We start from the raw sequence: 24,470 nt of genomic DNA, 5'->3' as shown, positions 1-24,470 counted from the left end.
AAAACAAAAAGAGAAGCTACAGACTGCGAGAATATATTTTCAAGTCACACATTGGATAAAGGACCTGTTTCTAGAATGTACACAAGCGTAGGAACTTAGCTTTCTTGTTCACTGTTGTATTCGAAGCATCTATTGCAGTGCATGACATTTGGAAGGGGCTCCATAGATATTTGTGGGATAAACGAATGAATATAAATAGCACTAATGCAGTTTGGAGAAGAGTTTTTAGGAACATAATAAAGACTGAGGAGGAGAGAAAATAATCTCGAACACTTGTAGAATGCACTTGTACCCACTGCATTTATTCTTTTTTGGCACTGTAGGTATCATCATCTCCATGCCACAGTGAAGGAAACTGAGACATGCAGGGATGATTTATTTTTTTGCCTGAGATCAAATACTATTAAGTGGGAGAGCCAGAGAGCAGACCCTGAATTTCTAATTCCACATAAGGAAACACGGGACGTGGTTTCCACCGTAGTTTAGGAAAGCTCTTCACTCCCGAGCCACTTATGCCTGGCACTGTGCCTTCTCTCCTTGTCTTTCTCCAACAGTATGAGATGTCTTGATCTCTAGGCTTTGGGGTTATTTTCTCAGAATTTGCTCCCTGATAATATGATGGCAGACACACTTGTCTGATACAGTGAAGAGCTGTCATGTGAATACCTGGCACTAGCTTTCACTATGTTTGTTTTTGAGAATTTGTCCTCCCAGGACTACAATTCTCATTTTCTACCTTCCCGTCAAACTGTATTTCACCAAACATGTTTTGGCTGCCAACTGGGATCTGACTGGCCTAAGTTCACTCTCACTTTTCCCTGTTTTCCCCACATCACTTTCTGTTCGTGACTGTGCAGGCTCTAATCTCAAATTGATAGGCAGGTTAGATCCAGACTGGGCCAGACTGGAAAAGCATAAGAAAGTGAGGGAATGGCATGCTGCAGAAGCTATACACGTGACTTTTACAGGTGGCGATGGAGATGGTGTGACCTGATGCCAGTTATTATATGATGTCAACAGGAAGCCTGTTCTAAGTAACAATATTATGTCCTGAGCATTCTCAGAAAATAAAGACACTGATTGAGGCCGAGAGGAAGGCGGTATTGTGACACTTTGAATAAATTAGAACTGGGGTCTAGGGGACCTGGACTGTTAAGCCTCAGCTCTGCTGCTCGTTGTGTAGTTGTGTTTCAAATTATTTCATCTTCCTTATCCTTTCTTTCCTCATCTGTCAAGTGAGGAGATTAGAGCCGATAAACTTTAAGGTCTTTTTCACTCTTTGAAATTAAGTTAGGTAGCCCAACCAGAACTAACCAGGGCTTCTTGAGTCTGGGTGTAAACTTTATTCTCCTAGTGATTTGATTTCTTTTTTACCTCCAGCCCTCTAAGTCAGTCTTCAAACTTACCAGGTAGGAATGTGAGAGCTAAACTTTGGCAGCCCACTCATGGGATAAACAGGTCTGGAGATGAAAAACTGTGAGGATTGTACATTGAAGAAGGCGAGGCAAGGATTGAGATCTGAATATGGTACCTCACCAAATACTGCCCCGCATATGTCATGCTAAGTGGCCATAACAACAGTGGTTCTAAACCAGGGGTCCCCAACCCCTGGGCCATGGACGGTTACCGGTCTGTGGCCTGTTAGGAACCAGGCCACACAGCAGGAGGTGAGCGGCCGGTGAGTGAGCGAAGCTTCATCTGTATTTACAGCTGCTCCCAATCGCTTGCATTACTGCCTGAGCTTCGCCTCCTGTCAGATCAGCGGTGGCATTAGATTCTCATAGGAGCGTGAACCCTACTGTGAACTGCGCATGCGAGGGATCTAGGTTCCTTATGAGAATCTAATGCCTGACTATCTGAGGTGGAGCTGAGGCGGTGATGCTAGCGCTGGGGAGTGGCTGCAAGTACAGATTATCATTAGCAGAGAGGTTTGACTGCACAGAGACCATAATAAATCAGTTGCTTGCAGACTCATATCAAAACCCTATCAGTGAGTGGCAAGTGAAAACAAGCTCAGGGCTCCCACTGATTCTGCATTATGGTGAGTTGTATAATTATTTCATTATATATTACAATGTAGTAATAATAGAAATAAAGTGCACAGTAAATGTAATGCGCTTGAATCATCCCGAAACCATCCCCCCACCCCATCCCCGGTCCGTGGAAAAATTGTCTTCCACGAAACCGGTCCCTGGTGCCAAAAAGGTTGGGGACTGCTGTTCTAAACCATACCTCACTGATTATATGACATTTGCAGCTTCTGGCCACAGTTCATTGTTTTTTTTTTTTTTCAAACTCTAGCTCCCAACCAGCCAAGATCAGCCTGGGAGAGAGGAGCAGGACCCCAAAAGGCAGGTAGCCTGGCACAGCAGAACAGATCCTGGGTCTAACTGTGGGCTCTGGTCTGAGTTCTGCCATGGACATGCTGTGTTGGCCTGACCCTTCCTTTTCTCAGAGGGGGTTCTCTGTGCTCTGTGAGTAAATGTAAGTGCACACCACTCTGACAGGTGGTACGAACCTAATTTTGATGCACTGTGAGACCCCAACAGGAGCAGCAGTCAGAATCGTAATAAATAAACCGTCAGGGTTGCAATGGAAGCATTAGCCCAGGCACAGTCTACTAATTTGCTGATGGTTATCAGACACGAGCTACTGCTATGGAAGCAAGGCTTCATACTTAGAGATGCTTCCAGAAAGTGACTGAAACAAGGAGTTGGAAGCCTGAGGCTAGGTGGCAGCTTTAAGTTCATCCATTCTGGTTTTCTATCTGATGGTTCAATCTCCTCTAAACACCCTTTTAACCCATGCTTGAACTCGTCTTGTGATGGGAAATTCACTGCCTTGTTAGGATATTGCAGCTTGTTCCAAATTTCCCTCTCCTCTATCAAGCTGTTGCTGCTATCAGGTGATGTTCAGACAACAAAAATGTCCATGTCACATATGCACACAGAAGATTTCCCATTTTTATTTTCTTTAAGGAACCAGGAATAATATGCACAGGACCACTGCTTCTTATGTCTCCTCATAAGGATATCTTGGTTTATTGTGAGCTGGTAGCCGTGAGAGATTACTTTCTTAAAAGGTGATCAGAATAATGGTGCTCTAGTTTGGTAGGTATCTTATTTCAGGAGAGAAGCCCCATTTCTATCTGTGGGTATTTATTTTATGTATTTACATATAGTAGTGGATGTGTTAAATAATTACTTTTGAGCATCTGCTATCTGCAGTGTACTGTGCTAAGTGCCAGAGCAGGCAGAGGCGTTGGTGCCTTATTACAGCACATCAGTCACACGTTGATTTGTTACCCATCTGGGTTCTTGGACTCTTTAATCAATAGAAATTGATAAGAGGCCAGATGAGAAATTCAGGCAAGGCTTTATTGGGACTCCTGCTGCAGCGCGAGGGGGCGAAAACAAGTAACAGGTTCCCTGCTCGCTCCCGAGGAGGGGCCAGCTGGTCCCTTAAATGGGGTTAGGGTTGGGGCGGATCGGTGGGTTGGGGGGGAGGAGTGGCTTGGGTGATCTGTCCATCCCCTTGTGGTGCTCTGTGAGTGTGTGTGTGAGGAGGGGATCGTGTGCAGTACCCTGCTTTTGCTCCAGGCACCTCAGAAGTGGCAGTTGGGTTTTGGCCTTTTTGTATCTTGTTCATAATTTGCCCCAGCTGTGCATGCATGCATTTATTTTTAGTCCCTTATAGTTTCTTTGCATTCTGTTGCTCAAGGAGACGTTTGTCCAGGTACAAGCACTGCGGCAAAGAGTCCCGGGTCCCAGGTCCCAACCTGTCTCAGATTCACCCAACTGATACTTACTGAGAATCTGCTTGGTGGCTGCCTTTGGTTCTTGCCCTTAAGGAGTTTGCAGTTCACCAAGGGAGACAGTGTGTGATATCGATCACACTGTATTGAATTATTATTGACTTTGCCACCTCTTTACTAGGCTCTGCTCTCCTTGAAGCGGGGGGTTATGTGCCATGCTTTTAGGGCCGCCGTAGCTACAGGTGAAGCTGGGTGTACACTGGTGTGTATTGGTGTGCCAGTATGAGATGCTGGTCAGGAGCGGGGCAGGCAGGGCGAGGCTCCGGTGCCCCCAGCCCTCAGCCCCGCACTCAGCTTCAGGGCTCGTTGTGGGACACTGCTCCTCCTGCTTGCCTGCCTATGCCCTCAGCTTGGTGCTCGCCCCTCAGAGTTCCAGCCCTACAGCCGCCTTCTCCAGGGCTCAGGCCCCGCCCGTGCCCTGGGTTAAGTGGCCTCCCTTCCTGGGCTGCATCGTAAGACAACTTACGTCCTTCTTTTTAATGTGGCTTGCTTCTCCCGCTGAGTTATTGGGAATGGGGCTGCCATTAAAACAACTCTTAAAAACTGGAGGAAAGGAGACTACTGTTTATTGAGTACTCGCGGTGGACCAAACACTGTGCTAAGCCCCACATCTCTATTTTCCCGCTTAATTCTCATAACCTGCCTACGAGTAAGGGATCTCCATTTTTCCCAGTGGGGAACCTGGAGCCCAGAGAATCGACACAACTTTCCAGAGCCTGGCTGACTCTAGGACCCGAGGAGGTAGGTGGCGCCTGCAGAGCCGGTGTGCTAGAGGGAGCGAAGCTGGGGGGCTTGCCCGGAGCAGGGCAGCCACTTTGGGGGAAGCAGAGGGCAGGTGGAGGTGGAAAGGGTGCGCTGATTTAAAATCAACAGCCGTTTTCAATTAGTAATAATGAGGGGCAGTGAGAGCCTGTGCTTTTAGCAGGAGGAGCACGTAATTCGTGGCTGTCAGGGCTCAGTTTGACTCCCAGCTCTGTCCTCTCCTAGCTGTGAGCCCTGTGCCAGTTACTTGGCCTCGGCACTCTAGTTCCGTCACCGATAAATGGGGACGCCAATACCTACCTCGCGGGCAACCATGTACGTGTGTGAGTACTGAAAAGAGTAGTTGCCACCTTCTAGATGCTAAATGAATAACAATTTCTATGAATATTGTTAGGTTTTTCATTATTGCTTCAGGGTCTTCTTCCCCTACCGCACCTCTACACTGAGGGTCTCTGTGATTCCTTTCATGTCTGTTTCATCCTCTGATTCCTGTAACAGAGTCTGTTGCTGGTATAATTGAAAAGACCGAAATCTTTGTTTTAATCCACACATACTTCTACCGCCCATATTGCTGTTCCGGCAAACATACAATTGCTATCTGTCATATGAAGGTTTTACTTATGTGGCTTTGCAACGTAGCCTTGGTTTTGGTTGAGTGGAGGGATCATTTCTGTTTCGGTTTCTTTTTTTTTTTAATCTGTGTTAAATATGATTATAGGAATTGACCTTATCCAAGTCAATGTAAAATCAGCTGAAACAAATCAGCTATCCCTGCAGGTATATCTCCCTCTAGAGCTCTGTTCAGAGGCTTATGAGTAAATGGAATTTATGCACAATACCTTGACTCTGAGTTTCCCTGAATTATATAACTATTTCAGGTAAGTGATATAATAAATGAGGTACCTCGTATTTTGGCTTTGTTTCTTTATTCTCACCTACCCTGTGTCTATAATCTATAAACAGATGCTTGAGCACATGAAAGAATCTTGTCATTTAAAGGTATCCCACAAGGAATCCTACTTAAGATCAATAATGACCTGCTGTATGTCAGGGACGGTGGGGTGCCAAGTAGGCTGAGGTGTTCCAGGGAAAGGGCTAGGGTGGACCCAGATGCTAGGGACAGTCAGGGCCTGGGCAGTTGGACCCCACTCTAGGGGGAATTTCTGAGTCCACTGCTCACTGTCTGCAGGGACAGAAGTCCCTCCGGCTTTCCCCAGGCTGCTTGCTAACTGGGGAGGCCAGTCCAGTGGGTGGCACATAACCACCACCATCCAGGTGTTAGGAGTAGTGATTATACCTGGTGGGCGGCACCATCATGACTCGGGCCACCCAGTCTTTTTACTCACGGCCAGACCCAAAGGTGAGAGAAGGACATGGGCTAAGTGGGCAGAGGTTTAGGGAGAACAAGCGTGCTCATTAGGGCAACCAAGGCAGTCCCACTCATATGGACTGAGCCAGTCTGGTGGTGTCAGAGGGAGGCTGTGACTGAAGGGGTCCACTACCGCCCAGGGCCTTCTGGATGCTGGTGTGACGCCCAAGCACGATGCAGGCTCACCAGCGGGTGCGTGGAACTGCCTTCTCCCTTCCCTGCTAGAGCGGACCCGGATATGGGTGGGTTGTTCTCTCCTGCGAAAAGCTCCAGCGACTGTGGGCAGGATGAGATGGAAGAACAGAGTTGACCTTTCCCCACCCCTGTTCTTCCCTCTGGCCAGTGTGGATTCATGCTTTTAAATCATAATTTCATTTATTTTTGAGTAAGTGAACATCAGAGACAACTAGTGTTATAAAATGACTCCCCTTTTGGAAAGGTGGTGAAGTTCACTTTTCTGGCTTCTGTTTCTAGAGAGAGAGAGTTTAGGCTTGCCGAGATACTTTTGCTCTCATGAAGCAGTGGTTCTGCATCAGAATCATCTGGCGGGCTTGTTAAATCTAATTGCTGGGCCTCGTCCCCAGAATTTCTGAATCAGTGTGTGAGGGTGGGGACTGAGAATTTGCCCAGGGAATGCTGCTGTGGCTGCTCCAGGGGTCATACTTCGAGAACCACTGTCATGGAGTAATCCATGTGTTCACCATGTTCCAAATGTAAATGATGTATTTTTGGTCAAGTCCACCACTGCTGTGAATATCTTCTATTGATATGCTTGTCTTTGTCTCCCTTCAACAGGTATTTTGACGTTGGACTGCATGATTTCTTAGTTAGGTAAGCCAATAGTTTTTATTTTAGATATCATTGGAATAGCGTGTCTATTATGGAATACTGAGATGAAAATAAAATCCTTGTGAAATATCTTGATAAATAATGGCAACCATATATTTGACAAGAAAACACCACTAGCACTGTTTTTTGTGCCTCCCAGAATCACACAAGAATATCCTTTTTAAACAATCAAAGGAATTTATTTTTAAAGGGGTTTGTATCTGAAATGATAGTTACCCAACTATTGGGCTACTGGAAAGACAAATGGAAGAGTGAAGAGAGGACTTTCCTGGTGGCGCAGTGGTTAAGAATTCGCCTGCCAATGCAGGGGACACGGGTTCGATCCCTGGTCCGGGAAGATCCCACATGCCGCGGGTAGCCCCTGCTCGCCGCAACTAGAGAAAGCCCGTGCGCAGCAACGAAGACCCAATGCTGCCAAAAGTAAATAATAAAATAAATAAATAAATTTATAAAAAAAAGAAAAGTGAAGAGAGCCAACTTGCATTCATACATTAAACAACCCTCTTGAACAATTTTCCCTCCGTTGAATTTAAGCTTTTTAAACTGAATCTACTAGTTGTCTCACAATCATGAAGATACAGTCTTGTTCATAATTGAAAGAGATCACAGATGGCAGTTTATATCCTAGTATATTGGTGATTTTTACCAGAGTTGGCTTATGGGGCATATTAATTCCAAATAGCTATTAAATCAAACAGAAGTTTAATGGAAATATACCAGAAGATTAACAGTGTTGATAATAACATGCACGATATTTTTCCTGCTATAAACTTTGCTGTACTTTTTAGATTTTTTTATTATACTGAGCATGTATTTGTTATTCTAATAATGGTGGAAAATGGTCATTAAAAATACCTATCAAATATATATGTGGGGAGCAGTAATGGTTGCTGAGGGACTATAAGCTAAGATCACAAGGAAACCAGAAATCATGTAGAGTGATTTACTTTCTGCAAATATGTAGCTCTAAATGCTAATTAATTCTGAGTCCACTAACAAAGAGTATTGTAAATCACATGTGATTTCTGGGTAGATGTTATAGTTGTTCAGTTCTCCACAATGCATGGCCATCTCCCTGTGGTTAAGACGCTGTCTGAGGGGACATGTACATCTTTGGCATCACCTTGATCCTAAACCTGCAGCATTTCCTCTGTGCCAGATTGCATATGGTGGTGTTCCAAGCAAGGCCACACATACCTTGTCCTTCCTCTAGGTCTTTATGCGAGGCTGTGCATGGAAATCTTGGCCTACCCCAGACCCAAGGAATCTGGATTATCCTGGCTTTCTCCAGGATATCACACACAGAAGGCAGTGTGTAAACAGTTACCCTTGACACATCAAGGGTAAATGTATTTTAGTAGGAGGGTTCAAGGGCCAGTGGTCATGGGAAAGGCAGGCATGAGAATTCTATATCTAAACCGATCAGAAAAACTGTCTGGGTGTACTTCAGGGAGTTGTTTGGATTTTTTGAGTTAATGTCTTTGGTGCTTTGTATTACTCCTGTGCTACTGTTCACATAATTGCTGTGGTAGCTGCAAGTTTGTACTTTTCTTACTTTCTCTAGTAGCTTTCTTGAGGGCAGGGAACACGCCTCAATCACCTTTCCATAATTAAACTGTATGGAATCAACCTTCAACAAACATTTGTGTATAGGAATGTAAATTGATACAGCCACTATGGAAAACAGTATGCAGGTTCCTTAAAAAACTAAAAATAGAACTACCCCATGACCCAGGAATCCCACTCCTACGCATATACCCAGAGAAAAGCATAATTCAAAAAGACACATGCACCTCAATGTTCATTGCAGTACTATTTACAATAGCCAGGACATGGAAGCAACCTAAGTGTCCATCGACAGATGAATGGATAAAGAAGATGTGGCACATATATACAATGGAATATTACTCAGCCATAAAAAGAAATGAAATTGAGTTATTTGTCGTGAGGTGAATGGACCTAGAGTCTGTCATACAGAGTGGAGTAAGTCAGAAAGAGAAAAACAAATACTGTATGCTAACACATATATATGGAATCTAAAAAAAAAAAAAAAAATGGTCATGAAGAACCTAGGGGCAGGATGGGAATAAAGACACCGACCTACCAGAGAATGGACTTGAGGACATGGGGAGGGGGAAGGGTAAGCTGGGATGAAGTGAGAGAGTGGCATGGACATATATACACTACCAAATGTAAAATAGGTAGCTAGTGGGAAGCAGCCGCACAGCACAGGGAGATCAGCTAGGTGCTTTGTGACCACCTAGAGGGGTGGGATAGGGAGGGTGGGAGGGAGAGACAAGAAGGAGGAGATATGGGGATATATGTATATGTATAGCTGATTCACTTTGTTATAAAGCAGAAACTAACACACCATTGTAAAGCAATTATACTCCAATAAAGAGGTTAAAAAAACCAAAAAAACCCCAACCAAACAAAAAAACAAACATTTGTGTAGAAGTGACTGAATGAGTAAATGAATGAAATGAGGCAGAAAGGACACAGAGGGTGAGGATTAAGAAGAAGCTGTTCATTTATTCAACAGATAATTATTAAGCCTACCACGTGCCACTTCCTTGGTTACATCTGGGAATACCAAGGTGAGAAAAATACACACTTGATTTAAAGCTTTCCCTGAGCTCATCTCTTGCCAGCCTTGTGGTTTGAGCAACTTGAAGTGAGGAGGAGGGGTGGTCTGCCTCTGGGACCCCCTCCTCCCTGTCCTTCTTCTGGGCTCCAACCACGTTTCCTATGTTGCGTGGGGAGGAGGCAGAGGGAAGGGTTAAGTGCCTCTAATGTAACTGGAACAGATGCTGGGACGCCCTGGCCCTGGCAGGAGGCCCTTATGGGTGCGTGCTAGTAAGATGCTCAGCTAGTCACCTTAATCGGTTGTTCTGTGAACCAAGCAGAACTGGGGCTTCTTTCTGCCCTGCTATCTTCCTGCAGTTTTCCTTTCTTTTACTCTGGTAGGGGCAGGACAAATCAACGTGCCCACTGTTATCCACTGTGGGAGTAAAAGTCTCCCCTCCTTGCAGGCATGCCCAGTCTCTGGATGAAGTCTCTTCATCCCCTCCCCCAACATACAGCAGCACTCCCCATTAAGCCAGGAACCTAGGGACTCTAAGGGGTCTCTTCCTTGGTCCTCCTACCAGCTTGGGGATAGGGTGGGGCAGGGCGTGGGGTAGGGGGGTGGTTGGGGGAGCACTCAGTTCTCCACCTCTTAGGAATCCCAGGATGGGGTGCAAACCCCTTTGTTTGCAGCTGTCTTTAGAAAATGGGTCCTTTCTGCTCCCAGTTTGGGAGTCCCTAGTCCCTTTGTGGGGACTGAGCCCTGTTGATCTTTGGGCACCTTAGTGAGAACTGTTTCATCTGCACGTCGACCCCAGAAGCCAGCGGGGTTGAAGAAGGGTGTGGGCACAGTGAAAGTGGGAGGTGAGGGAATGGCAGCCACAACTCCTTTAAGAAGTTAAGCTGTGATAGGGAGGAAAGAAAGACATGGCAGCTGGTGGAGAAGGTGGTTTGAGTGGGGATTTTTTTTTTTCTTTTTAATTGGAGGAGCTCTCGTATTTAGCCACCAGAAGGTCTTAAGTGCCCTTTAGACTTAGAGAAAGTGTTTTCAGTTGGGTGGAGAGAAGCAGCACACGATTGCCAGGGGAATGAAGACGCAAAGCAGTGAATGGTGACTTAGTGGCTCCAGTGGGCAATGGCGCTTTCCTGGAAGTATACCGCTGGAGAGCACCTTAGAGGTTGGAAGAATGTGGGGTCGTACTTGTGGGACCCTTCTCGTTCTGTGATGGCCAGGAGAAGAAAATATATTTCCCTTTGTAAAAGAGGAGATGTTGGAGAAATTGGCATAGTTTTTTTTGTTTTTTTGTTTTTTTAATTAACTGCATTTATTGGCTCCAGTAAACTCTTAACGTGTACTCTGGGTTCTCACGCTGTATTGAATGCTTAGCGTTTGGAAGGAAAGAAGCTGCAGCATGCCTGAAATTAATCAGCTGCATCTTTTACGTTGATGGAAGCAATGTCGACTTCTCTGGAATGACATCAGTTTCCACAAAGGCAAGAGCCCTATCTGTGATCTCAGCCTGGGCAACTGCAGGGAGGGACATGTTTCCTTTTAAGTTGTTGGAGTGCTTCACTGAGCTATGGGGCAGGAAGGAGCTGTCACGTTTAATGAAATGTGAGCATTTTTGGTATTGGCGTTTTATGATGACTGTGGGAAAACTCAGTGTGCTCAATCCTTCTGCATCTTATAGAAACCAAAGGGAAGACTTTCAGGAAACAGTAATCACAACTCACTTAAGAAATAGCCTCAGAAGAAGAGTATTGGCTGGAATTCTTAATGTGATGCTACAAAAGAAAAAGGAAAAGAGTGACCAATCTAGGAAAAGAGATTACAGAAGAAACCAGATCTTTGATTTTAGATAACAGGATGGCTTGTTTAAATTTAGCTTAGCTAAGTCTTGGCAAGAAAGTAGAATTGACTAGTGATGTTCGGTTTGATTCTTGCTGACCGAGGCATATTTCATTTTACCCAGAATTGTAGCCAGCCCTACCCCTTTTATGAAAGGTATACTATAATTGCTTTGTACCTACCGCCCCTGCCCCCTTCTAATTTCCTCAGGTCGGGGAATCGGTTTAAGTAATACAGGATGCTCTCGTGACTTTTAAAAGAAAACCTGGAGACCTTCCTCTTACATATTGTCTGAAAGATAAAATTTGTCAGTGTTTCTTTTTTTTTTTCAACAATTGCTCCTATGCTTATGCATGTAAAAAACAGGAAAATATTCACCTGTGTTTTCGTCTTCTTTTCTATATTGTTTATATTTAGCTATTTAATCCATTTCAAATACATATTTCAAATAAGAATCTAACTTAAAAAAAAAAATAGCAGGAATTCCTTGGTGGTCCAGTGGTTAAGTCTCGGTGCTTTCACTGCCGTGGGCCTGGGTTCAGTCCGTGGTTGGGGAACTAAGGTCCCACAAGCCTCATGGCACAGCCAAAAAAAAAGCAAAATAAATTTTCTTTACCATCACTTTCCCTTTTTATTCTAAAGTCCATGTGTGAGTGCATCAGAGCCATTACTTTTGTCCTTAGGAGACTGTTTTGATATCCTGTCAGGACAAGCAAAAGTGCAGTGTGGATGCCATGGGTACTTCTTAGGCAAATAGAAAAAGGCAGTGAGCCTCAGGCATGGCCCTAAAGCTATTTGAGAAGCTCTCTGGAGTTAATACACTCATCAGAAGATAAATTCCTTTGCATAAGCAAACAGATTCTGCTTAGAGAATGTTCAGTATAGTGCAGATTCAATCCTGTACAAACGCTAACGTGTCCATGAAACAGCACAGCTGTGCCCTTTTGAAGCGTGATTTTGTTCTGGTGAGAGAGAAGGTAGAATGGGCCAGCTGCTCCCTCTGTAGTGTCTTTTGTTCTTCTGGAGGTTGATCCTGGGATCCCACCATGGTCTGGAGGGTCTTTGAATTGTCAGAGGACAGCACATTTCAGTGATGTGTGAATTAATGGTTCACTGAATTCTGAAATAAGCAAAACGGTTTTTGGCTTTCCCTTAGTGACAACCTATACCTACCTGACCCATTCAGAAAACCAGCCCCACAGCAGAACAGAAACTTCATGAATCACAGGGTAGTTTTTCTCCACCTTTATTCTGAGCATCCTGAAGTTTATCACCACATTTGCTATAGTTAACGGTGCTGATAAAGAAGTCATTTGAAATATGTCTTGGATTGTGTGATGTCCAAAATGTTCAAAAGACTCCACCTTGCATCTTTAAGAAGCCTAGTAGTCAAAAGCGAGACTCATTTCGGGCTAAAGGCGTCCTCCTGAGAAGGAGAAGGAAGAGCGCTGGGGTTAAGCCTCTCTCTTTCCTGTGTCTCCGCAGGAAAGCTGAGACCTGTTTAGGCTCTGAGCTGCTCTGGAAGTGGAGACGTTAAGGAAGAATGTGGGCATTTGGTCCTGGGAGTAAGAACCAGGAAGATAATTAGCATCTGTATTCAGTCTAGTAGCTTAGAAACAACTTAAATACATACTTGAAACCAATATGTATATTTTTATAGACAAATATAAAAGGAGGGAAGATAAAACCAGTACGTATCTATTTTTCAGCACACACACAGGTGATAACCCAGAGGCCAAATACCTGATTTGTTACATAGGATTTTGAATTTGTTATTGTGTAATTATAACACGGAAGTCAACTTTTGTTTGTCTGAGTAGGTAATTTTTTAATAGTGGTATAAAAAGTATATGAGCCGGTTAAAAAGCTGCCCCCGCCTCAGGGGGGGAGCCTGAACTCTGCATTTCTGCCCCTGATTAGGCACTGCTGATCCCCTCTTAGTGGCAATGGGAGGAGAGATGTGGCATTTGGGTCGGAGCCACCAAGTCCCCTTGGTCCCTGGCCACTGCAGACTCCTCTCCTTTGCAGGGACTGCAGCCTCCCAGCCTTCTTTTTAAAGCTTCCTTTCATTCCACTTGCGGAATATGAAACCAGCAGCTAATGAGCTGTGTGGTGTTCCAGTAAGTAACAAAGTGTTTTCAATAAAAAGCGAGGAACATGTGTGTGAAGAAAGCCAGATCCCAAAGCGACCCCACGGAGGCAGATCATAGGATGCAGGCAGGATGCTGAAGAGAAGGTGACTGAAACCACCGTCGCTCCCGGGCCCCGTCAGCTTCCAGATCCCGTTGAGTCTGTCTCCTCACCATCTCTCACATCACCCTTTCCTTTGTTTCTGGAGAAAAGATACGCACCTTTGTCAGCAATTTGGGCTTCTTACCTCATAGGGCTGTAGTGAGGTTTAATACTATATGCAAAACACTTAGCTCCGTGCCTGGAAACAGTGGGGACGTAGTAGGGGTTAGTTTTGTCCTTCCCCCTTCCCCACTTCACCTCTGGAATCAGGGTAACGGGGTTTGAGTCCTGGCCCCTCTCCTACCTGTGTGACTTTAGGCAGCTCACTATCCCTTTCTGAGCCCTTGATGACTTACCTGATGCTGTCTCTCCCTACTCAGAAACAGTCAGTGATTCTCTTTCCTCTGTCAAAACCAGACTAATCCCCCCCTCCCCCATGTCCTGGGTCCACCACAGTAGGTCTCAGGCTCCCTTTCCATCTCATCTCACCATTATTCTCCTTTGGGTCACCGCCAAATGGGTCTAAATGCTGCTTTCTGTCTTTCCCCCATTCCCTGGCTTCCTTTCTTGGCTCATGTGTTCCCTGTGCATGAAGTGCCCACTCTGCCCCCATATCCAAGTCCTGCTTCTCTCAGGTCCATCTCAGATGCGGTCTTCTCCATGCTCAGCAGAAGTGTCTCCATATTGGGCCCATTGTCTTGTTTTTAACAGGCTATATGTCAATTATATCTCCATTTTTAAATAATGTAATATTTATTCCATTAAAAAAAAAAAGTAGAGCAGTGGACTGAGAAAGTTCCTTTCCTTGGTGACAGAGCTGAAACCAGTATCTCTAGTCTGACTAACCCAAGGACATAGAGCGTTGGGAAGTGGCCGCCTGAGCATTTGGCACCATTAATTTAAAAAAAATGTTTAATGAATACGTTTTATTTCTCAAAAATGTAACACGACTTAGTAACCATCTCCTTTTTTCTTTTAATCCACTTATTTATGCAACCAGTTAAGTCGTCTAAGCACTATTCCAGGAGCTGGGATAAAAACAATGATGAGATAGAAAATACCCCTGCCCTCCCTTGGCTTGCCTTGTGTGGGTGAAGACGGAGAAAACAAGTAAGCAAGCCCTGTAATGCCCCTGATGTGATGGAGGAGCAAGGTGGGAGAGCTAGTTCCCTTCGATAACATGGGCAGGAGGGGCCTCTTGGAGGCGGTAGGTGACCCTGGGTAAGAGATGGGTGAGCCGGAGGAGGCATCCGGGGGAGATCTGGGGCTGCGCTGTTTCAGGCAGAGGGAAGGGCAAGCGCCAAGGCTCTGAGATGGGAAGGAGCCCCTTGAGGAATGGGAAGAGGGAAGCCCGTGGGGCTGTAGGGTGTGGAGCCAGGAGCCAAGAGTCCAAAATGATTCTGGAGGACAAGGCGACGGCCAGACTGTGAAGAAGAGCAGGGTCTCTTTTAGATGCTGTAGGAGCCATTGGAGGGTTTTCAGTAGGGGTGTAACAGGGTCTGTGTCAGGCTTAGCTAGGAACTTAGTGAAATTGTGATCTTTGAACCTCAGCCATTACCATGCTGCTCTGCCGTGAGCTGGAGCTTGGTGACCCAGGCCTGTCCTTGCTGCTCAGGGAAGTTTCTTGGACAACCAGCTGCTGTGAAAGCTACTCTGTGTTGAGTAACAGTAGCCCTAACTATCCTTTAATTTCCTTCTGTTTATGTTTGCTTGGTGTGTTGTAAAAGGTGTGATTATACATGTGGACATGAACCTGGAGGCAGTTAAACGATGCTGGAACCTGGCAATAGGCATTTGGAGAGCGTGGCTTGGCTCTGGGAAGTCCACTTGGGGTGGTGTTTGTAGCTTTCTCATGGAGACAAGTAACCATCTTGTCTCATGAGCTCTCGCCCCTTCACTGTGGGGTCTCTGAAGGTCCAGTTCTGAGCCCTCCGTGCTCCTGTCTCTGTGCCGCTCCCCTCGGATGTCGGCCACCCTCAGGACAAGAGGCCTCCTCGATCTAAGTACAGCACTGGCCCCCCACCTGGGGGCTGCCTGGAGGAGAGTTCCATCTGGTTCGCTCATGAGAGCTGCTGCATAATGAGTTGGTATATTCTCCCCTCATGTTCTCGGTTGGTACGTTCTCAGTTTTTGTCACAGATTGAACCCCTTCCTGGCTTCCCCCGTCACAATCACTATCCAAGACAGCATTTCTCTTCCCCCAGACTCCAACACCTGGAGTGATTTGTAGTCTTCTCCTTTCCTTTGTAGAATCTTAGGATGGAAGAGCCTTGATGATTAAGCCTCACATTACAATACTTTTCAGTTCTTAGAAGATTTCTCAGATCCACTCTTGCTTCCTTCCTACTGCTACCACTTCTGAGGAAAAACTTTCCAGAATTGTTCATCTTCATGGCTGTGCTATATCGAGTTTGTTAATTAGAAAATCCAGATTAAAAAAGAAAAGAAAAGAAACCCTTCACGCTCTAAGAGTCGAAATGCATAATTCACTTCCCACCATACATAGCTTCTATCAATATAGATGTTCTGGTGAATAAATGTATCCTTTAAAAAATTGAAAAGAGCCCCTGGTGAATTAATTGAGAAAATTTGCAACATAGAGACATAATTTTAAGTGCACAAAGCTCTGGGTCAGGGAGGGATGCTGCTGAGTGGGATGGGCTGTAAAATCTATGGTCCAAACCAGTACAGATGGGGTATTTATTCAGCAGGGCATTTGTTACGTGGTGGTGGTGTCGCCTTTTTTTTTTTTTTTTAATTTATTTATTTTATTTTTGGCTGCTTTAGGTCTTCATTGCTGCCCGCGGGCTTTCTCTAGCTGTGGCGAGCAGAGCCGGGCCTTCTCTTGCTACGGAGCACGGGCACACAGGCTCTAGGCACGCGGGCTTCAGTAGTTGTGGCACGCGGGCTCAGTAGTTGTGGCTCACGGACTCTAGAGCACAGGCTCAGTAGTTGTGGCGCACGGGCTTAGTTGCTCCGCGGCATGTGGGATCTTCCCGGACCAGGGCTCGAACCCGTGTCCCCTGCACTGGCAGGTGGATTCTTAACCGCTGCACCACCAGGGAAGCCCGGTGCCTTTTTAAAAAATTCTTTTCCTAATTCCTGGGGATTGTTCTGACCTGTGGGGCTTCTGCACCAGGTAGAAGCCAGAAACTTGCTTTCCTTTGTCGTAAGAGTCTCCTCCCCTCTATTTAGCTTCTACTGAGAATGACATGTGGAGGGAGAGGGCCGTAGAATGCATTCTGGTGATCCTGGCAGCAGTGCCGTCCAGCGTGGAGAGGCAGATATCTGGGTGGTGCCGCTCCCCTGAGCCCAGTGGCAGGCACAGTAGGGTCCCCATCAGAGCAGTGGTGGTGTGATTTGACAACAGTACCGGACTGCATAGCCTCCAAGCCTGGCTTTGAGACCCTCTCTCAGAGATGGTGCAAACTGCTGATTCTTCCTTAATCAATTCCTTTCATATTAAAACTAACCAGAGTGGGTTCTGTTATTTGCAAGTAAAATATCTGATGTAGCTACTTACCCAGTGATGTTTGGGATGTCTCGCTCAGCAGGGGGAGTACATGATCTTTACTTGGCTTTGCCCATGAGCACCATCGATTCCACACGCCAGATTTAAATAAAATTGCAGTTATTTTTGCATCGGTAACAGAAGCAGCCTGTGAAATGGAAAGGGCATTGGATCAGATACAGAAGGCCATGGCTCTAGCCTGCCTTGCCGCTCTCTCGCTGCGATGATTTTGGGCAAGTCACTTCTCCTGTTGGGGCCTTAGTTTTCTTATTTGTAAAACGAGAAAATTATACCCGATAAACCCTAAGGTCCCTTCCAATCTCGGCAGCCTCTGACGAGCAGCTTTGGTGTTTTTATTATTAGAGAGCCGCTTCTGTTGTCCAGATCTGTGCTCTTTAATACAGCAGCTACTAGCCACCTGTGGCTATTTAAGTTTAAATGGTTTAAAGTCTGACAAAATTACAAATTTTGTTGTTCCTTAGTTGCACTAGCCACATTTTAAGTGCCCAGTAGCCACGTGTAGCTGCTGGCTGTCATCTTGGACAAGGCAGATAAAGAACATTTCCATCATCACAAACGTTCTCTTGGCTAACACTGGTCTACATGATAATGCCACGTGTCTACTTCCTTTGTAGAGATGTTGGGTGTGCAATTGTATTTCTGCCTGCTTAGGTGAAAGATCAACATCCATCTTATTAGCCGTTCAGCTTGCCCCAAAAGGAACTCCTTATCTACTCTTCCCCGCTCCCAACCTCCCCTTTGTCCCATCCCTACTCTCCCCCCATCTGAGGGATGGCTCCCCACCCGTATTAACCAACGCAGAAACCTTGGGGTCGGTCTGGAAATGCCCTTCGTCGCCACCCTTCACATCCCCCATTTTGGTCCCTGAGTTCTGTCAGTTCCTCCTGTTAAGTATTAACCGAACGTGCCGTTTTCCTCATTTGTACTGTGGGCCCCGTAACCGAGGCCCCTCATCTTCCGCTTCCCTTCTGCTGTGAACCTCACCTTGACTTTCTTCCTCATTCCGCCTGTCCCCTCCGTCCAGCCATTGAATCGAAACACAGTTTACAGGCAAACCAGCAACAGGCAGTTTTAATCAGCCATTTTCCTCCCTCCACAGCCATGCATTCGACTGCCTTTTCCAGACTTAACTCTTAGCCCCATGAGCAGCCGCATTAACTTCTTTCTGTTCCCTGAACAAGACTCACTCCTTCATTTTCTTCTTTCTTTTTGTGCGTGTTTGCTTCCCTCTTCCCCTATAGGCCTTCTCAGCACTGGGGCCAGAGGTCACCTCTCTTGCAGAGCCCTTGCTGGCTCCCTTGGAGGAGTTAGGTGCTCCCCCTGGGGCGCTCTGCCGTCTTGAAGGTCACGGTTGGTGGCTTGGGGTTCAGGCTCCGGTGTTGGGCTGCCTGGGTTTGAATGCCGGTTGCATCACTGTTGATTCTATGACCAACTTGACAGCTCTGTGCTTGACTTTCCTCATCTATACAATGAGTATTAGTAATAATACCTAATTCACAGGCTGTTTTTGAGGATTAGGTGACATTGATATATTTAAAATGCTTAAAATAGCACTCATCATGGAGTAAGCACTTAATAATTGTTCATTGTTGTCACCATCATTATACTTCACTTGACTCCTTGTTCATCTGCTGGGGTGATAGCAGACTGAATGGCAACACCAATTTTTTTTTTTTAAAGCGAAATCTAGGATGGTGCTTTCTCTTCGGTTTGATGATTTGACATGTAAGCTCCGTGAGCTTGCTTTCTCCTCCATTTTCCTTTGAGCACCTGGCAACAGGTGGTGTGCCCACAGGATGGACGTGAGCAGGTGGAGTTGGCTGTAGCCCAAACCCAAGCCAGCTCTGGCACTTACTAGCAACGTGACTTGACTAGCAAGTTTTTTCATATCACGGTTGCCGTTTCCCCATTTGTGAAATGCTGCTTTTAGGAGGAAAGTCAGGCACTTCAAAAACATGAGTTAAATCAAGCAAATCAATACCACATGGGTGAGATCAATCATTCTAAATGCAGGGATCCACTCATTTATCATCAGATCATTTTAGTATCTACTGTGGGCTAGAACACAGTAGTAAGCAAATAGAGACATGGCTCCTACTCTCATGGAGCTTAGGGTTTGGGAGCAGAGAGCTGTCTGTGGGAGATCATACATGTATGTGGACAAGTATAGTAGTCAGTAATGCCAAGAAGGAGACACATGGTCCTACAAGTGCGTAGGGCACTTGACCCAGGAGTGGAACAGGAGCTTCCCGGGGGGAAGGCTCCCCAGGAGGCAATGCTGAGGTGGAGGGAAAAGTATCCTCAAAGAGCAGGTGCATTCCAGGAGGAAGGACAGAAAGGTCCTAGTGGTTGAAGCGCAGAGTGACGGGGGCACACGGAGGCTGGGAGGTTGTCCTGGATCAGGCCATGAAAGGTCTTGAGTGCTGTTTGTTGTTGTTGTTTTTACTTTTGAACTGTATGCCCTCCTCCTCGCTCTCCTCTGCATTGATTCAAGTCCTTGGATGGTGAGAATGACTACCTTAGCCTCTGTGTGCATCCGTGCCTCTCACCTCACCCTCCTCAAATCCACCCTCTGCTGCCACAGATGCCTCAAAAAGTAGGTTGGGTCCTGTCATCTCTTGAAATCCGCCTGAAGCTTTCTCCTCATCAGGCCATACAAGCCCTGTGAAGGTCCGACCCTGCCTCAGCTCCCGCCACTTTCCCTTCTGCTGCCCTGGCATCAGCCATAGTCACGCCGAACAGTGTCGCCCTAACCAGCGATGCTCTTTTTGGCTTTTATATCCTCTCCCGAATGTTCTTCCCCTTCCCCTTTGCTTCCAGGCTGTTTCCTACTCAACCCTTCAGTCACAGGCCATCCATCACCTCTTCAGAGTTGCCTCCTTGCTCTCCAACATGTATCCACAGCCTCTTGTGATTTCTTTTTCCTCACAGCTCTTACCCCACCACATCATCGTGGCGCACTTCCTGTTTCCCCAGAGAGGCAATGAGCTCCATGAGGACCATTTGTGATGTCATTTTTGTCTGTCAACATCTCCTGAGACAGGACCGTTAACTGGGGGGGAAAGTGTTGATATGTGTTTGTTAAAATAAGCTCCATTGAATGCTGTTTGAAAGATCAAAGTCAGGCAGGGAAACAACCTAACTGTCCATCAACAGAGGAATGGATAAAGAAGATGTGGTACATTTATACAATGGAATATTACTCAGCCATAAAAAAGAATGAAATAATGCCATTTGTAGCAACAGGGATGCAACTAGAGATTATCATACTAAGTGAAGTAAGTCAGAAAGAGAAAGACAAATACCATATGATATCACTTATATGTGGAATCTGAAATATGGCACAAATGAACCTATCTATGAAACAGAAACAGACACACATAGAGTACAGACTTGTGGTTGCCAAGGGAGAGGGGGAGTGAGGGACGGATGGACTGGGAGTTTGGGATTAGCAGAGGCAAACTATTATATATAGGATGGATAAACAACAAGGTCCTACTGTATAGCACAGGGAACTATATTCAGTATCCTGTGATAAACCATAATGGAAAAGAATATAAAAAAGAATGTACATGTGTGTATAACTGAGTCACTTTGCTGTACAGCAGAACTTAACACACCATTAACACAACTATACTTCAATAAAAAATTTAAAAAAAATAAAGTCAGGCTCAGATTCTAAGCAGTAACTTGGAAATGGGTGACTAAGGAGTTTGCCGGGAAAGTGTAGCTGTAGTTAGAAATTACTTACGCACATGTATCCTAACATATCTGAAGTCCTCACTTAGACAATGGAATTGATGTACGGAAGGGAAAAATCCTTCAGCAGAAAAGGCATAGTGTAGCCTATTAATTAATGTACTAGAGTGGGAAGATCTTTATCACTAATATGTCAATAATACTAATAATACCAACATTTAAAATGATGAAAACTTTTGTATTAATTAGAGAAGATTCATTTGCATTCAGAAAACCTCTACCCAAATGAGAAAAATGTGTGACGGAACAATCAGCGAGCTGGGAGTTGGGCATACCCTGCAGTCTGTGGGAATGAGGAGTTGCTGATGTACCAGGGAGGAGGTATGATGCTGTGAGTCAGTGTAGCGATTTTCTTCTCCATCATTCGTTTTGGGGGATTGTCAAAATCCTGGTGTGCTCGTGGGAATATGTTACTCCTTTGAACATGACCTGTTAATAAGTGCAGCCTTGGAACCTTGGGGATGTTTCCAAATGTTAGTCAACATACAAGATCAAGGTCTGTTGTAATGAGGTTGATATGTGCTGTTGAGTTGGTGGACATCAGACAGAACATTGAAGCAAGTACACCTGTGAGGAAAGGGGTCGACTTGCTATGGGGGAGGGGCTTGGTAGGGCACCAGCCTAGTACCAGGAGATCAATGTTTGCCAAGAGTTGGGTAAAATTTGCTTCCTAAGTAGAGTGGACATTTGCTCCATACTCTGGCTACTCAGTAAGTACCTTTTGAACATCCTTCTGGCTTTGGGAGATGTCTGGCCTTCCGAACTCTACCTCCTCAAAGTACAAGTCAGAAAGTCACTTTCTGCATCTCCCTGGCAGCTAGTGCCAGAATATATTACAGGCTCTGCCAGTCAGATGCATCAAAGGGGTAACTTTGATTCAGAAGGCAGTCAGGAGAGGCATCCCACCGAAGTGTTTCTGCAGAGGGTGGTAGTAGCATCTGCAGTAGGGCCTGCAGGGGCTGTCTGGTGAATCAGTCATCTCCCAGCCTGATTCACTGGTCCGCCCAGATGTTCTGTGACCTAATGTCCTTAAGAAATTTCTATTCTGCTTCAGTTATCTAGAGTGCATTCTGTTGTTTACAACTAAAAACTCTGAATGGTATGGGAGACTATATAAATGGACATGGCCAAGGAAGCTCTGTTCTCACAGCGACTCAGTGCTGACCAGAGACCATGGGAATCTTGAGGAAACTGGACACAGTTTCATCCTTTTGGTTGTGCTGCCAATTCAAGGTGTTTCTGCTGTAATGCGAGGCATACGAACTTGAAAAATCTCAGGTTATGTAAAATGGCACACAAAAAGATAGCAGGACTTATGGAAAAATAGAGTTGGATAGATCACCCCAAATCTATGAAACTCCATCCAGAACACTAAGAAAAACAATAACAATCCTAATAAGGATATCAGCTCAACTGGAAAGTCACACTGAATTACTAGGAAATAAATATTCTAGACAGTATCAGCCTTTACCTTAAAATGTGACGGTACCTTGATGGAAGGGGGATAGAGACTGCTGAGTTCTGAAGGCAAGGTTAGAGGGAGGTGGGGAAAAGTACTTGTAGGCTTTACACAGATTTGAGTGATGACTGAGATGGATGGCTCTGGATCCTTGTTTTGTGATGTTCTTTTACACTGCATCTTTGAGAACTATGCTTTATGTCTGTCTGTGACAGAGCAGAGTCTGTGGCTCTACTAGGCTAATAGGAAAAAGGGGCGGGATGAATGGGTACCTGGTACAGTAATGTAATCAGCTCTGTTTGTGAGCTTTGTGTTCAGATGCTTTTACTTGGGGCTGAGTATTAACAAGCTAAGAAAAAAATACATATAAACCGACATAATTTGTGTTTTGTATGGACGTTGTTCTCCTATTTACCAATGACATATGTACTATGGTATTTAGGGAAACATGTGCTATAGTAGACGAGAGTGTATTTGAAAGTGTTCTGTAAACCTGAAAATATGGAAGACCCTTGGCCTGTAGATAAAGGGACTGTGGGATAAAGGATCCCCAGCATTATTTAAGAGGAGGAACCCCAGGAGAAGAGTAGACTGTCTTATTGCTGAAGGCAAGAGATATGGCCTGGCATAGAAGTTAGAGACACAGGCTGTGGACAGACCACCTGGATATGAATCCCTCCTCTCCCATGTGCTAGGTCTGAGCCCTGGTTTGATCATTTGTAAAATGGAGATAATAAGGATACTGCCTTAAATGTGTTAATGCATGTGAAATACTCGGGGCAGTTCCCTAAATGATGGCTACTGTTGTTGACTTCTCATCCTTCTGTCTACGATCTGATCTGCTTCAAGGGTAAGGAGAGAAAGCTCGCGTGAAGTACTTCTCACAGGGTCTAACACGTAATAGGCATTCGGTCCACATTTGTTGAATTTGGATCCAGTGAGAACTATCCACATAGACTGCAACCAGCACAGTTTCCTTTCCTCCTCCTAAGTCAGTGTGGACACTGCTTACTGGCAAGGACGGGATGATCTGTATTGAAAGGACAGATTCAGGAGCACGTTCTGGACTGGCGGGCTGTGTGTGCATCCCGGGTGCTTGAGAGTAGTAACGTAAAATCCCAAGGGAAGGTCAGACCTTCAGAACAGAGCCTGAGTAGAAAGAATTTGCCTCCAGCCTGATTTCAGTTGCAACCAGGCCATTTCAATTAAAAACACTTTAGATGCTGGAAGCCACAGCGTCTGTTTCTAATTGAAAGGTTATTTGCAGACAATATGTTTTTCATAGAGTGACATTTGTATGTGTTTATTAATACAGACTCTATTGCAGTAAAATCCATTTTGGAAATGGAAATAGATAATTATTTTTGAAGCTTTTAATCATTTTTTAAGCCAAATAGTGAACTGGAAAGCATTTAGCCGAGGAAGTGCATCTGATTACACAAGCAAATTATTCAGTTGGGATGGGATGCAAATATATACTGTCTCCTTCTGTTCTATCAGGGTAGGCAGAGGGGAGAGGTTCCTCATTTTATCTCTAGGTTCTGTGACATTTTTTACTCACATCTGATGCTTTAGAGGCCCGCGATTCTAGTCCTGGCTTTTCCATTCACTTCATGGTCTTGGGAAAGCCACTTTATGTTTCTGGACATCAGTTACTCATCTGTAAAATACCTTATGATTTAAAAGGTCTCTTCTAGCTCTGACCATATGTAATTGTAGGATTCTGTGTCTTGGTGAAAGTGGACAAATTCCTGTGAGCACTTGAGCCATCCAAGAACTCTGGTCTCCTTGAGGCCCCAGACTGGAGTTAAAGATACTAGATTTTCTGTTTTATTCAGCACCATGCACAGAGCTCCTACTGTATGCAGAGTACATTACGGCCAGTGAGGGGACAGAAGAGTAAGCAACTGCTTACATTTCCTGTGGTCTAGTTGCAGAAGGAAAGCAAATTTATGACATAGTTAGGAAGATTAAGACGGTTAGAAATGCCAGTGCTCAAGCTTTCCCAGTTGTTGTGGAATATGGAAGGAAGAGCGTCCTAGTGGGAAATCTGGGGAATTGGACAAATTCCTAAGGACAATATTTATAACTGAATAATGGGACTTGGTTTTCTACTCTCTTTGCTGAGCCAAATCTATTTATTTTCTTTTTTTTTTTTTCTATTTTTTAAAATTTTGGAGTATAGTTGATTTACAATGTTGTGTTAATTTCTACTGTACAGGAAAGTGACTCAGTTACACACATATATACATTCTTCTTTTATATTCTTTTCCATTATGG

The 24,470-nt window shown here is 45.0% G+C and overlaps 1 protein-coding gene across 7 annotated transcripts in view; it reads left to right on the top strand.

Moving 5' to 3' along the window:
- Positions 1–24,470, top strand: part of HHAT (hedgehog acyltransferase) — a 361,708-nt gene that overhangs the window by 194,407 nt on the left and 142,831 nt on the right. For all 7 annotated transcript variants that reach the window (XM_059938732.1, XM_059938751.1, XM_059938765.1 and 4 more), the window contains one exon: positions 6,741–6,776. In XM_059938732.1, coding sequence (XP_059794715.1) covers positions 6,741–6,776 — 36 coding nt within the window. The remainder of the gene's footprint in view (positions 1–6,740; positions 6,777–24,470) is intronic.

Source organism: Balaenoptera ricei, chromosome 1 (genome assembly GCF_028023285.1).
Source record: "Balaenoptera ricei isolate mBalRic1 chromosome 1, mBalRic1.hap2, whole genome shotgun sequence".
NCBI classification, from domain to species: Eukaryota; Metazoa; Chordata; class Mammalia; order Artiodactyla; family Balaenopteridae; genus Balaenoptera; species Balaenoptera ricei.
The sequence above is the reverse complement of the archived record's forward strand: the minus strand, read 5'-3'. Positions and strand labels throughout refer to the sequence as shown.